Source organism: Rissa tridactyla, chromosome 3, assembly GCF_028500815.1.
Source record: "Rissa tridactyla isolate bRisTri1 chromosome 3, bRisTri1.patW.cur.20221130, whole genome shotgun sequence".
Taxonomy (NCBI): Eukaryota; Metazoa; Chordata; class Aves; order Charadriiformes; family Laridae; genus Rissa; species Rissa tridactyla.
The window spans coordinates 104,260,477-104,274,994 of record NC_071468.1 but is presented as its reverse complement, the minus strand read 5'-3'; the positions used below and the strand labels follow the sequence as shown (position 1 = coordinate 104,274,994).

The following is a 14,518-nucleotide window of genomic DNA, read 5'->3' as shown; positions in this document are numbered from 1 at the left end:
CTCAAAAACGCTGCCTCAGTATGTAATTAGGAGATTAATAATCAGCAGTTTCGGGGTGGGAATTGGAAGGCAGTGAGGTATTTATTGTCTTGTCTTCACAGTTGTTTAAAAACAGTGTGGTGTAGCTTTTAATGCTTTTACTACATGGCCTTTTTTTCAAGTGAAGATAACCAGGCTAAGAGAGGGGACGATGCTTTGGCCAAGTGGGTTGCAGATCCTGCAAATACAGCATGGATGGAAAGTAAGTATCTGAAGCACTGAAGTATAACTGTAGAAGAAGGTCAGTTTTAAGTTGTGATCAACAGTATGTTTGTATCTATGTGCACATATGTATTTTACAGGAATGTCCATGTTCACTTTTATTGTATTTTTTCAGATATGTTCCAATATGAACCAATTTATACCAGTTAAAATATTCAGCAGTGTAACAAAATTGTGTATTTTAAAATAAAGTTAACATGCACTTTCCTGTGGAGTGCTTTTTGGAGTCTATGGAATTGTTTGTCACTGTCTTAAGGAAATCGTTTGGCTCCATCAATACGTCTACAGTGGAAATTTGCTCAGGTTCGGAGTCTGCTTTGTAGATGTATATGAAATTATTTTTCTCATGCAGTAATTGGCAAATAAGTTCTCGGAGAAGGTGGAAGGGAAGGAATTGACACTTTTTCTTAGTGCATGTCCTTGGCTCTTTGCTGGCAGCTGCATTTTAAGACAGAACAGAGACTGTGTGGTTTGAGGACAGGTTATCCTGCTTGTTCTCAGCTATTCCCTCTGGGCTGGAGGTTCATCTTACATGTCACTTGAAGTGACTGAGGAATTTGCATCTCTGTTTTGCCTCTTAATGTTCTACAATGATCATTACATTATTTAGTTTTGTTTCTGTTTTAAAAATATCTATTATGGCTTCTCTACAGCCATTTAGTAAGGCAATGAACAGCCCTCGACAAGCAAGGAACATGCCATAGTGCTGTAAGAAAGAGGGAGAAATGTTGGCTATTGAAGTAGATTTGTGTTTTCAGGCTACCAAAAGTCATCACAAACAATGCAGATAAAGCTGTGAAATTTCACAAATGCTTTATACTGTTTTCACGCATTATTGCATTATTTGAATGATGATCAGATGTACCAGCAAAATGCTAGTGGAGAGTGAGTCGTACCTCCATTGTACTCATATGTGCCAACATAACCAAAATTCTTTAGAATACAATAGAATATTGTTGGTTGGAAGGGACCTACAGTGATCATCTGGTCCAACCAATTCAGGGCTGACCAAAAGCTAAAGCATGTTATTAAGGGCATTGTCCAAATAACTCTTAAACACTGTTTCTTGGTCCCATTCAAATTTTAGGGGATTTCTTGTTTGTGGTTTTTTTGTTTATTTTTTTTTTTCTGTTTTGCTTTTAGACCCAGATGAAGTAATTTATGATGATGTGCCAAGAGAAAATTCAGACTCCGAACCAGGTTTGAGGTCTTTGTAATACAGACCATGTTGAAAGCAATGTAATATGGAATTATGTTCATGTATACCGAATAGATACATTCGTTGAGTACCCAAAATATATGTAGAGTTAACACTGTGTCAATAATTGTTGGATCTTACAAAGTTCAGAACTAAACTAATTCTTGAAAGACTTTTTCTCAGTAGTTGTCCTACACCGCTCTTCTCAGAATAATTCTGTGTTATTCTGTAGATATGGTCCCAAACGCTAGAATAGTCTGTATATTAGAGAATTACAGTGTTGGATGTTGTAGCAATAGTGACTTAAACAAGGCAAGGTAGGGAGGAAAAGGGTGTTTTAAATAGTTAAATAATGTATGATAATGCATCATTGTCATGATTATACAGGGAACTGCTCTATTCTTGAAAGTCCCCCTTCAACATAAAAATACCCAATAGATGGAAGAGGAGATTCAGAGTGGCTGTTTGCCATCCTGACTGTTACTCCACAGAAATGTTTTATTTCAGCTTTGGAGTGGTGCAGCTCCTGATGGTGTGAGCATGTTTGGAAGGGACAGAATAGATCTCTGCTGGAGCCAAGATGTTGCATTTTCTGGGAATGGTGGAGCTAGGGCTCAAGTAGCGTTCAAGGCCAGGTTGGATGGAGCTTTGAGTAACCTGGTCTAGTGGGAGGTGTCCCTGCCATGACTAGATGATCTTTAAGGTCCCTTCCATCTCTAACCATTCTGTGATTCTAAGAAGCTTATTTCAATGAGCTCTCGCTCAGGTTTGTTTTGCAGTTTTTGGTTATAGTGAAGACTGTACTTAAAGCTTGGTTGCTACTAACTGATTTTGTGCTTGAGTGGGTTGGTTTATTAGGAACTTGATGTCTACTTGTCATGGCTTTCAGAGCGTGTAGGTATTTGATACTGAAGTTGTTCATGAATCAAGAAAACACTTAAGCTTTCTTGTGTGAAAACCAAATTTACCTTTAAAGCTGTAACACTTTCATTTCTTGTCCTTAGTGGTGTTCAGGCAAGGTGTTTTACAAATTATTACTGAAATTTGTTTCACTTGTTATTTGAAAGTGTTATGTTACATTTGTGGCTTGAATGTTTTTATTACTGAAAGCTCCCTCAGTGGCCTGTGCTGCTCTGGGCAGGGCCATCTTTGCACTGTCGCTGCTCAGTCAGGAAACACGTACACCAAGGCCAAGAGGCTGAGCCGGGGAGGGATATGGGATGTGGAGCAAAACTCTGCTGAGCATCTTGATCAGAATTTTTAGCTTAACTCACAAGACATTAGTTAAAACTTTGGCTTTCTGTTTATCCCCAGACATTGAAAGATTCTGAGAAAATGGGTAGTGAGGGAAACTTAATCTTCATACGTTCATGATCTTGATGTTTATTAACATCATTACATTTGTATTGTAATATATAATTGTAATATACAAATAAACATTTGTATATTTTGTCAGGGAGACAAAACTGGTCAAAAAAGGTCGCAGTCAGAGCTCAATCTACATTAGCATGTGGACGAGATATGTCCACCAAATCCACTGGGTAAATCCTGCCCCAATATTGGCATTGCAGAAGTCACAGACTTATATAAGTCTTGGCTTATTTTGACTTACTATGATGATTCTCTTAAATTATTCATTGTGCTAGATTACCACTACAATGTCTTCTTCAGTAAGTATATTTTTACGACAGTCTTGATACACGTGGAGGTTTAAAAAAAAGTCCTTAAAATTTGATTCTTCCAAATTAGAGAAGATTTCTCTGTGTTAATTATAAAGAACTTAATTAATGTTAACATTAAGATATTATTGGCCAAAATGTAGTTTTAAAATCACAGAATCCAGGGTTTAGACAGATGTCTAAAATATGTCAGCTTTTTGTTTGAGTACGTATTTTTTCTGGATTTATATAAATCCAGTCTTAAATGAAAGCACTTTTTTTTACTGAATTTAATATGAGACAGTTTTAAATGCTGCATTATAACCTCTTGACAACAGAGATCCCTGGCAGAAGTGTCCCACACTTCTCTACTTGTAATGACAAATGATGCTGCACGTAGAATGCATGCCTGTTTCCTGATAAGTAATTGGCACTCAGAATTTTCGATTCTGTTTTGAATCAGTTTGTCGTACTTGACATCTGTGCCAACAAAAAGACCCATGTCTTTAATAGGTGATGCTTTGGTCAGCCTTTACAAAATAGCTTTCTGTATCTTGAAAAGGTTAATACTTCAAGCTCTTAGTCTAGATTATGGGCAAGATAACCTGCAGATATGGGAGACTCCGAGTGACTGGTGGAGTTGCAAGAATGACGAGTCATAAAATATCATAGGTAACACGTTTCCTGGTCTGATCTTTTCTGCTTAAAGTAGTGACACTTTCGTTTGAGTCTTGCAATGTTTTAACATTTGTCAGTGAGCTGATGATGCAGGTATTTCTAGAGACAAATGACAAGCTTGCAAATGGAAGGATGCTTCTACTCAGTGCAGATGTGTGTTCACAGCTACACTTTGAACTTCCTTTGAATTTTTTCTGAAACCTGTTGTGGGATTTTGACATAACCGTGTAGTTTGAGTAGGGCATGTTTGTAAAAGGATTGTGGTGTGTACCCATGGCACTGTCCTCTTCTAGTGCTCCGTTTCAACAAAGGCAACCGACTTTGGCTGTTTGAATATTGGATTTAATTTACATTTTAAAATGTGCATATGAAAGTCTGTGTAGTTCTTTATAGCACATCCTGAACAAGTTTTTCAGTGTTTAAACAAATGGAAATTTCAGTGTAGCTTGTTTTGTTTTGGTTCAATTCTTGCAGAGGAAATGATTTATGATGATGTTGAAAATGGTGATGATGGTGGAAACAGCTCTCTGGAATATGGGTGGAGTTCAAGTGAGTTTGAAAGCTATGAAGAACAGAGTGATTCTGAGTGTAAAAATGGAATTCCCAGCTCCTTTTTGCGAGGCAACCACAAGAGACATGTATGTATCCTGCAGTGCTGCTCAGTCATTGAGGTTATCCTGAATTCCAACACTTGCCAACATGCACCTGTATTTCCCTTCTCCAGTTTCAAATGCCAACTGCGTCTTTTTAAAGGGACGTGAATCAGTGTGGGGGTGATAGTCCACCACAAAATGCAACAGGGAAAAGAAAAGATTAAAATGTTAAACAGAAGCTCCTTAAAAAAACCAAACAACAAAACAAACCAACCTGAAGTTGGATGAAAGTGAAATTAAAAATAAGATTATTTTTGCTTACGGGCAGTTCCTCACCTTTTCTTCTTTTGCAGCTGCTGGATTAATGTAAGTGGTAAATGAGTGTGGAAAATAATGTGAAGAACAGATGGGGGTAAGCCTGACAAGACTTGAAGTTTTGGGGATCCTTCAGGTGTTCAAAAGTCACAAAACTGTTCACCAGCGTTACCTACCTTTCTGTCTTAGATCTGTACCCCTTTGGTTGTTTGAAGGTGACTGAGCTTAAAAAAAAAAAAAAAGATTTTTGTGATCAAAGAGGAGTCTGCCATTTATTAAGGAGAGAAGTGGTTGAAATGATAAATCTGTGACACATCTGTGGTCTAGTATCTTTGGCTACATCCATGCCATGGGATGCAAGAAGATGATGATGGCATGGGTACCTGCTCTGGCTGCATCTTTCTGATTGCACGTTGGGGGGAGCATGGACTCCTGTTCTCTTGCTGCTTTGGCTCCCTCTCCTTCTGCCCTCATGCCCTTTCTGTGAGAGGGAAGTCTCTTGCCTGGGACCTGGGCATCCTCCTGCTGCCAGTTCCCTGCTCTGAGCGCTAGGAGGACGGGGCTGCGGAGCACAGTGGGGACAGACAGGGCTGGGCTCAGTGCCCGGAGTCGCTGGAAAATCCTCAGGGCCCTTCAGTGTGTGCTGTCTGGGGACAGAAACCCAGCTGCTGCTTCACAGCCACGTACTGTTAGCTGCTCAGCACCCCGTGGCTGGAGGATGTAGAGGTAGCAGCTAGGGTGTTCTTCCACGGGACCCTTTTATTTTTTTGCATTTTGCAGGTTTATTGTCTCGATGAGAATAAAAACCTCGCTGTCTCTGTTCCCCTCCAGTACACGTTATCTGCTTTCCTGCCACCTCCATCCTTGCTGCCCGCCCTTTGGAAATCGGGGAGTGAGCAATTAACTGCAAGACTTGAGCCCACCTAAGTCAGCACTTTGTAAGCTGGGTGCTCATCCTCTGGTTTTGTTTTGGTTTTGTCCTGACTTAACAAGTTTAGGCTATTGCAGCTGTTTCTTTCGGGGGAGCATTTTTAACTAGACTGAAGAAAACAGAGTTTGATATTTTATTATTATTTTTAATACCTTTGGAAGAGACTAGGGAATAACTTTGCATGTGAGTGTGTAAGTCTTAATATGGCTGTTGGTTTATTTTTTTGGGTTTTGTTTTTTTTTTATCTTTTCCTATTATATGTAGCTTCAGTTTTGGCCATAGTTGTAAGAGTGTATTTACACATGTGTACAAAGCAAGGCTTAAAGCCAGTTTTTAAACACCTATAAATATATTTAGATCTGTCACAGGAAACTGTTGGCAGTGGGTTGAGAGTGATGGTGCCAGGATCAGGCACAGAGTGTCCAAGCAAGAGATGGAGGCGTGGTGGGAGAAGAGAGGTGTGCTCCGAGGTCCTGCCCTGCAGCTGGCATTTCCAGGCCTGTGACATAAGGTTTTGAGGATTCCTTTGTGAGGATGGGGATGAAAAGCCGAGGAACACATTAGTTGGTGGATGGAGAAGTCAGAGGGGCTGCTCCACCTGGATGGGTTACTGGGAGGTGGGGAAGTCAGGAAACTAGAGAAGGGGTTTGGTGGAGAATGAAGACAGACAGAAACTTTAGAATTGCTGAAATTAAATAACAAAACAAAAAAGCAGGCAGAAACCACCCGATTTCATACCTTTTCTTTGTATCCATTCCTTGCCCTAACTCTCACCTCTCCTCAGGTCTTGTGATGGATGTTACAGTGTTTTCCCAGCACATCTTCCCCTATAGCCTTTCAGAGCCTGTGAGGGACTTGCCTTGCTCATGATTTTTAGTGTCTGTTGAAAAGTATACAAAGGTTGGAGGTGGGATCTTTAAGTGGTGGTATGACTTCCCTCAAAGTCACTTTTTCTTTAAGACTCTTGATGAATATTTTTATTTATTCTGAGACAGGAAGGTTTTTGTGCTATTAAATATTTCTAGTCTGTGAAACAGATACTGTTCTTCATTTTACTGCTGTAATGCCAGAATCATCGTGTTGAAGGTAATTGCATCCTGACCTAGCCCAGTGGAGCTAAATGCTGGACCTGTCCCTTTGTTTTCAAGTCAGTAGGCCTTCTCTTTCCTGATGCTTTCATGTCTTGCCAAATAACTCTGTTAACATCAAGCCGAGGGTTTTTCTATGGGCTTCTGGTATAGCGTGCACCAAATATTTTCTTTTTTTTTTCTGGTTACATTTTAACCTCTTTTATCTGGCTTTCTCAAAACGTTTAACAAATGTTAATTAGTATTTCAGAGCATTTCTCTGGGATAGTTTCCTTAACTTGCAAATGGATATGTTAAAGGATGAGATGGTTACAGCCATCATCATACAATGAGGCTATGACAGATGCCTGTGGAAATTACAAGACCCTGCATCCTCCCCTTGTAGTGTCTCCTTACCCAACTCACTGGCACTGTCGATCTCCATCTTGTCAGGTGCCAGCAACCTCCGCGGGTTCTTCAGCCTTTGAGAATTCTTCCTATCCACTGTTTTGAAGGATAGTCAGGAATATACTCACTAGGGTTTGTGCTCCAACGAATGATGCTCATGGTTAAAGCTGATGCATTGTTTCCATACAGTTTATAAAAGATGTGCACGATGTAGTTAATACACAGTTCGTTTAGCCTAAGTGACTTTGCCCCTCTCTTTACGTAGTTGCCGGCGTAGCAGAAAGGCGCCTGGCTGAGTTTCAGAAAGTTCAGCGATGCACAGGAGTGATGGTCCATTTGTCAGGTTGGAGCTTCCCTAAATGATAACTTTCCCTCAATTGTCTATGTATCAGTAGGCAGACCGGGGCAACATGCATGATATACGCGAGTACTTTTAGCATAAAGTTTGCACTACAGGCTTTTTGAAAAGATTGTGTCTTTTTATACACTGTAGCTTTCTCATGACCTAACGCGTTTAAAGGAGCATTATGAAAAAAAGATGAAAGATTTGATGGCAAACACTGTGGGAGCAGTAGAGATTCAGCAACTAAAGCAAAAACATGAGCTGAAGGTAGTGTAGTTGATTTTTGTAACTAGCTACGTTTAAATGATTGCTTTTCCAACACAGACAATGTTGTCTTTCTCTTTTAATCATAACTTGAAAGAGCAAACAATAATTTGTATGAAATGAATTCTAAATGTGCCGGATTACTGTTATGCAGTTTGTCTTAAAAGTACTTTGTCAAGGACCTTTTCTCATGTTTATTTTTAATGGTAACAGTTTCAGAAGATCAGACAGGGCATTGTCCTTCCCTGCTGACTGGTGCCCTTATCCCGGTGCCTCCGCAGGGCCAGCCTGACCCTGGCTCTCCACGGCCGCATCAAACTGGGGGAGTCTGAATCTCCCCGCTCAGAATGGAGCCAGTGTGAAAAGGCTGGGTTTCTGCTAAAAGCTTCGGCTCAAACCAAGAAATTGTCCGATTGCAGCAAGACAGCTTTGTTTGTGTTCTGATGTCGCTGATGGTGTCAGCCCAGCTCTGACAGGAGTGGGGATTTTTTGCCGTGGTGGCATTTTGGGAAAGCAAAAGTACAAAGCAGGGGTTTTTTAATAAACATTTCCTAGAAAAACAACACTTCTTTTTTAATGACATTTCTTTTTGCTGTAGTAGGGTATTATAAAATTATGCCATTCTTAATTAAATCAACTTATTTCTTCAATTAATTAAATTATTACTTGTAACATTTTCTGCAAAACAGTGTTTATTTAAGAATATACTTAATACATAACTGAGTCTAGGGGATTATCTTTAGGTCAGAAATACTTTGTCAGAGTTGGTGGGACATTGGGAGATGGACAAGGACCCTGGCTGTTAATAACCTGTTCGTAGTATTTATTTCTTACATAATGTAAAGCTGAGCATTTGAGACTATTTTGAGTTCGGGTGTTTGATGCCGAAGTGTTCTTACGTGTTTCTGCTGTTTTAGGCTTGCATACAATATTATCATGAAGTAAGTTCCTTTCTCCAGGTTTGATTTTATTAAGAAAAAGCACAGGTGCTCAGGTCTGAACTTTGATGGATCTGTGTACTTACTATATATTCCTTTGACTTTGGGCTATATTTATAGCCTAAGCTACTTGACAGTGTTCTTTTTAAAGATATTTTGATTGAAAGTATTCTGCATGGTATGCTCAAACGTGTTCCTATTATTCACTGAACATGTAGACTGTACTTTTTATCTTACAGATGCAAAAGCTTATGAGAGCTGCTAGAGAAGGTACCAAAGATGGGCTCGAAAAGACAAAAGCAGCTGTGAAAAAGGGTCGTTCTTTCATTAGAACAAAATCTTTTATTTCTCAAGGTATGTGCTAATTATACTGTGTTTGCTACTCTCTCTAGTCATTTCTGAGAAGGAAAGTGAATGGCCTAGCAGGTTTTTGTACGGGAGCCGAGTACTGGATGCATGAAATCAGCTTTATATGAATGAAGTTTTGTCAGTACCTCTTGGGTAGTTTTAGATTTGGGACAAGTACCTGAGTGACCTAAGAAACCTGAGGATCACAGAAGTGTCCACTTAAAACCACCACCAACAAAAAATCCCACCAAACAGCGTCATAGATGCTATCTAGGTATTGGTGTACAGGAGTTAAGGTGCTAAGTCTGTCCAGTTCCCTCCATCAAGTAGCTCCTGAATGTCAGGAAAGTCTGCTGTTATGCCATGGTTTTCAGTGGAGTGATGGTTGACTATTTTCAAAAGTTTGTCATGGCCAAGGGATAACGAACACTTTCTGTGCTTAAGTACTTAAGTGGAAGTAGGGGAAGAGACTGTTCTGCTTTATCACAGTTTGGTGGTTTTTAATGAAAGCTGAGTTTGGACTGGGAAAACAGAAAATGGTCTGAAATCAAAAAGCTCTAAGTATTTGTGTTGTTTCTCTAGTTAGGAACAAACGTCAGCCCTCTCTCATGAGCAGCAGCAGCAGCAGTCCACAGTTAATTTTTGCAAGAGGCGGGGGATAGTAACTGAATACAAACATCTCTTCTTCAGGATAAGTCTGGGAGGCAGTATGTCTTTCTGCTCAAGTTTCTGCCCAACTAATTGAATGGTTGTAACTTCTGAGGTTATAAAACTACAATTTTAGGAAGCTGAAACCGCAGGACTGGAACTAGACATTTTTAGTGTGCGAGCTAACATAAAGCTGCATCCTAGCCGTAAGGACCAGGACACGTTTTGCATCCCTGTCATTGCCTCTAACTGCTTCTGAATTTACCTAATTTACAGACAGAAAACAGAAAGTTATTTGCACGAACTTAAGTGATCAAAAATGTATCCTCAACTTTTTACTGTTGCATAGGAGAAAATTATCTGCTCCAGCAGGGCGGTGTTACAGTGCGCCTGGCATTCCTCCTTACATTTCTAGAGGTTAGGTAGCAGACACAGGATATCTGTGGAGGGTTTAATCCCTTAGCCACTTACCAAATCAGCAGGGAGCTAGTGACAAATTTGTCAAATAAACTCATTAATTCCTCCCAGCCGACAGATCTGCTTCCCTTACTTCCTTTTTGTTCTGAGACACAGTTTCTCATACTGTTCTTTCTTTATCACTCCTTTGCTCATTTCTGCTTTTTTGGCTGGCTATGTGCTGCCACCTATCACTGCGCTTTGGTGGTGCTTTTTGCAGAGAATTAGTATGTAGGGAGCAGCGCAGAATCCCTTACTCTTATTTCTGACAAAAGCCAACACTTTGGTACATTTGGCTACTTATTTTAGCTCAGTTATGGAAGGGTGTATGGAACTTTTAAAGCTGGATCGTATTATGGCTGTGTTTAATTTCTTCCCAAAGGTTACTTATAAAAAAACCTGCCAGCCCTGGAGCTGCAGCGCTTTAACCCTAGTTGTCCTGTCCTGTGGTCTGGACAGCCCTGTTCTCCTGGCTGTGAAGAGAGAGTAGAGGTCAAGAAAAAGATGCATAGGCTGTCTCCTGCTGTGTGGATTTTAGGATTTTGAGGTACCTTGGAAAGATGTTCTGTATTAGAGCACCTATTGGTGGTGGTATTTATGTGATTTCACAGGTGATACAGAAGTGCTAGGAAATTTCTTTTGTTTGGTAAGTGAAAATGAGACTGCTGTGTAATTATTGTGCTTGGATGATAGGATCTTTGCTTGTTTGTTTGTTTGTTTTTTTCCTTCTTTCAATCTACATGTTGTAAAAGTTGACATTTTGGTTATTAAATTATTTGTAGATCACAGATCATCATGCCTGGAAGAAGAGGAGCTAAATTTATTTATTGATGTGGACTGTATGCATACAGAAGCAATTATGACTCCTATGCCTGAAGGATTATCCCAGCAGCAGGTAGCAGGCTTTTGAAAATATGGTCTTCTGCCTCTTTTTCCTCCCTTTCTGCTCTATATCAATGGCTGCCAGGTGCCTTGCTCTTCAAACATTGGCATTTAATGTAAACTAAGTGCACGTCAAGCTCAGAACTGAATAAGTAGTTTTTTGAAAATTGGTATGTGTGCATATAGTTGCATAGTCCTGAATCAGCCAGGGATGCAAAATGCTGGTTTGCATTATAAAATTACCTATAATAATTATATTGTTTCACTGTGTAAGTGTTCACCTGAACACTTAAACTAAATGCGATGGTTTTGAGTGAAAAAGAAAAGAGATTAAACATTTTTATTGAGTCAGAAGACATTGTTCCAGGTGCTTCAGGATTTCTATTTTAACTGAGAATATCCTTTATGCTCTCTGAATTTTAAAGTTTCTCCTGATTAAAAAAAAAAAAAATATGTTCTCAATAAAATCAAGTCAACAGAAGAGAGTATTTTGCTTTTCTCCACCCCAAACTCTACAGTCATGGTGGAAATCACTTCAAAAAACACTAAAATCAGTGTCAGTTAGAAATTTTGGCTGAAAATAAGTCCTGTGGGTTCATGTTAGTGTGTTGTTATGACAAGTAATAACCATATAAGAGTTTTTAGCTTCTTGTGGTGTCAAGTTGTGAGCTAGTCAGTACCTTCAGAAAATGAGAAAAAAACCCCTTAAATTAAGGGACAGTTGATGAGAGCGGTATAGGTTTTTTTATTTGCTTGGTAATGTTTATTTTTCTAATGTGTTTAGCACAGTTAAGTGCTAATCTTGTAACAATGCAACTACCAAACTGTCTTACGTTACTGTAAGATTTCATTATAATGTAAGATCTGAGCATCACTCTGCTGTCTTTTTATTCTTTCCAAAGAAGGGTTTGAGAGTTTCACTGTTTTCTTTGGGTTTTTATTGGTAGGTAGTTAAAAATAAACGTACCCTCTTTTGTAAAAATAGAGTGCTCTTAGTTTGGAGCAGACTAATAATTGTTGTGTAGGTTATGATGTATGTTGCCTGTTTACCCAGGAGGAGCTACCCACGTGGGCAGGAATGGACTTAGGAAAGCCAAGGCTTCACTGGAGCTAGAGGTGTGAAGGGCAGCAAGGAAAGGTTTTGTCTATGTATAATGGCAGCAAAAGGAAGGCTAAGACAAATACGGGTCTGCTGCTTGATGGTCTGGGACCTAGAGACAAAGGACACTGAAAAGCCTAAGGTACTCAGTGCCCCCTTTGCCTCAGCTCTTACAGGTGAGGCATGTTCTCAGGAGGCCTCTGAAGCCTAGAGGCAGGTCCTGCTGGAGTGAAGCATTACCTGCAGCTGGGGGGTACTGAGGCCAGTTGGACATAGAGGTGTCTCTGAGACCAGATGGGATGGATTTAAGGGCGCTGAGGGTAAGGCCTTGCTCTGTTGTCTAAGATCACAGTGATCAGAAGACTGGAAAAAAGTAAATGTCACACTCTTATCCTCGAGAAGAGCAGGAAAGAGGATCCAGGCTGCTCTCACCTCAGTCCCTGCAAAGGTGATGCAAATGCTCCTGGGAGCTATTTCTGGGTTCAGGAGGACAGCAGGGTGATTGGGAACACTCAGCATAGATGGACCCGAGTCCATTCGTGCCTGACCGGCTTGAGTCCCTTTGAGATGACTGGCTTGCGGACAGAGGAGAGTAGAGGATGTCATTTACCTCTGCTTTAGCAAGGCTCTTGTCAGTCTCCTGAAGTACCCTTGTAGCCATATAGGTGAGAGATAATTTGTATGGGTGGACTAGAAGGTGGGTGGAAAACAGGTGAGGACACCATGCTCAGAAGGTGGTAGTCCACGGTGCAAAGTCCAGTGGGTGGTCAGTGTTACTAGTGTCCTTCAGGAGCACGTATGGGGCCTGTGGTGTTTAATGCCTTATTAATGATCTGGTTACCAGCTGTGGTGCACGTTTGGAGGGGATACCAAATTGGAGGGGTGCAGCAGGCCACATGTGGGAGGATGGGGCTGCTGGTCAGCGTGGCTTTGGTGGGCTGAGGCTGAAAGAAAAACTCCAGCAGGTCAACAGAGGCCAACACAAGTCCTGGCTGTGGGACGGGGTAACCCTGCGCCATGGCCGGCAGATGGCCCAGTGGCCCTGGGCATCCCAGCCGGAGAGGGGTGAAGGCCAGAAGCCCCTTCCAACCCCGACCGCTCTCTCAACGAGCTGACTTCATGAAACGTGCTTGTTTTAAACAGCAGGTGGCACGATAGCTTTTGTTGAAAACCTGGTGCCTGTTTAACCACTGTCCTGCCTTGGGTCTCAGTCCTGATAGCTTTTGCTTCATTGTAACACTGGGACCTGAATTCATAAGTTGTTTATGTTTGTACGCTGCTGTTACTAGCAAAAATGTGAATATAAATGTGAGACGTGCCTGCAAGCCTCTTGTAAGTTGTGCAGATCTATTGCAATAACCTGTAGGGACTATGAAGTATCCCTTTTGTGTATTACAGAGCTTGAAAAAAACATTTTCTACAGATGTTTATTCATTTCAGAAGAATGGACTGTGACTAAAACTAGTGTTAGGATCCTTTACCAGAGCAGTTGGTACATTATAGCAAATAAGACGCTGCTCAGTCCATTCTGAACACAAATTAAACACAACTGATTTTACTGTAGATATCTTTAAGCAAGGCCTCAGAAAATTTTGAAGTCTTCCTTTGAAATGCCAGTACTTGAAAGAAAATCCTTGCATAACATGCACTTAATAATGCAAAATACGTGTGGAGAATTAAAGATGGCCATGGCGGAGAAGGCAGGAGGCTGCGGGGATCAGGAACAGAGAAGCAAGTCTGAGATTTGAGTTTCATGGTCATTTAGGCTGGCTTAAAATAGCAAAAGAAGCAGTTTTGCCTTCCTTTGTAATTGTGAGGAGTGGTTTGAGCCTGCCCTTGTGCTGTCTTCTCCCTCAGACTCCCACTTCTGAAAGCCCTGGGATGAGCTGGATTAGGAAATGGATTTGGGTGAAAACAAACCCTTAAAATCATCCAGAAATCTAATCAATAACAGTAAGAAGTTTAAATTTTAAATTCTAAACCAGATCAGTTCCCCAGTCCTTCCTGTCATGTCACCTGCACGTGCATATGATGTGTGTTTCCGCTGAATTGCAGGAACAGGAGGTGGAGAAGGAGGTGTGATAAATAGCCTGTAATTTGTAAACATGAAATATGGTAGCGTATCCTGAAGCTCTTACAACTCTGTCAATGGGTACGAATATAGATGAGATGGGGTTTTCACTTATGCATGGTAATGCCCAAAAAGAAATGCTGACTGGCTTAGATACTTTCTCAGTGGTACAGTTTATATGACCTTACTTTAAAAAGGCAGTTAATGGTTGCTCATTTGTCCTTCAGGTTACTCCTAAGAAATTTATAAAACATTAAAAAAAGAAAACTAATCTTGAAGACTGATTTTGAAAACTGGTTACCTATTTTGTTGCATCAATTCACCAAAGTAGCCAACATCATCTTATACCTATTTTTATTT

The 14,518-nt window shown here is 40.5% G+C and overlaps 1 protein-coding gene across 6 annotated transcripts in view; it reads left to right on the top strand.

Moving 5' to 3' along the window:
• Nucleotides 1-14,518, top strand: part of ARHGEF10 (Rho guanine nucleotide exchange factor 10) — a 118,835-nt gene that overhangs the window by 39,442 nt on the left and 64,875 nt on the right. For 5 of the 6 annotated variants that reach the window (XM_054195615.1, XM_054195611.1, XM_054195613.1 and 2 more), the window contains exons 6-11: nucleotides 162-241; nucleotides 1,405-1,461; nucleotides 4,270-4,433; nucleotides 7,603-7,719; nucleotides 8,894-9,008; nucleotides 10,889-11,001. In XM_054195615.1, coding sequence (XP_054051590.1) covers nucleotides 162-241; nucleotides 1,405-1,461; nucleotides 4,270-4,433; nucleotides 7,603-7,719; nucleotides 8,894-9,008; nucleotides 10,889-11,001 — 646 coding nt within the window. The remainder of the gene's footprint in view (nucleotides 1-161; nucleotides 242-1,404; nucleotides 1,462-4,269; nucleotides 4,434-7,602; nucleotides 7,720-8,893; nucleotides 9,009-10,888; nucleotides 11,002-14,518) is intronic. The other variant, XM_054195616.1, reaches the window with a different exon arrangement.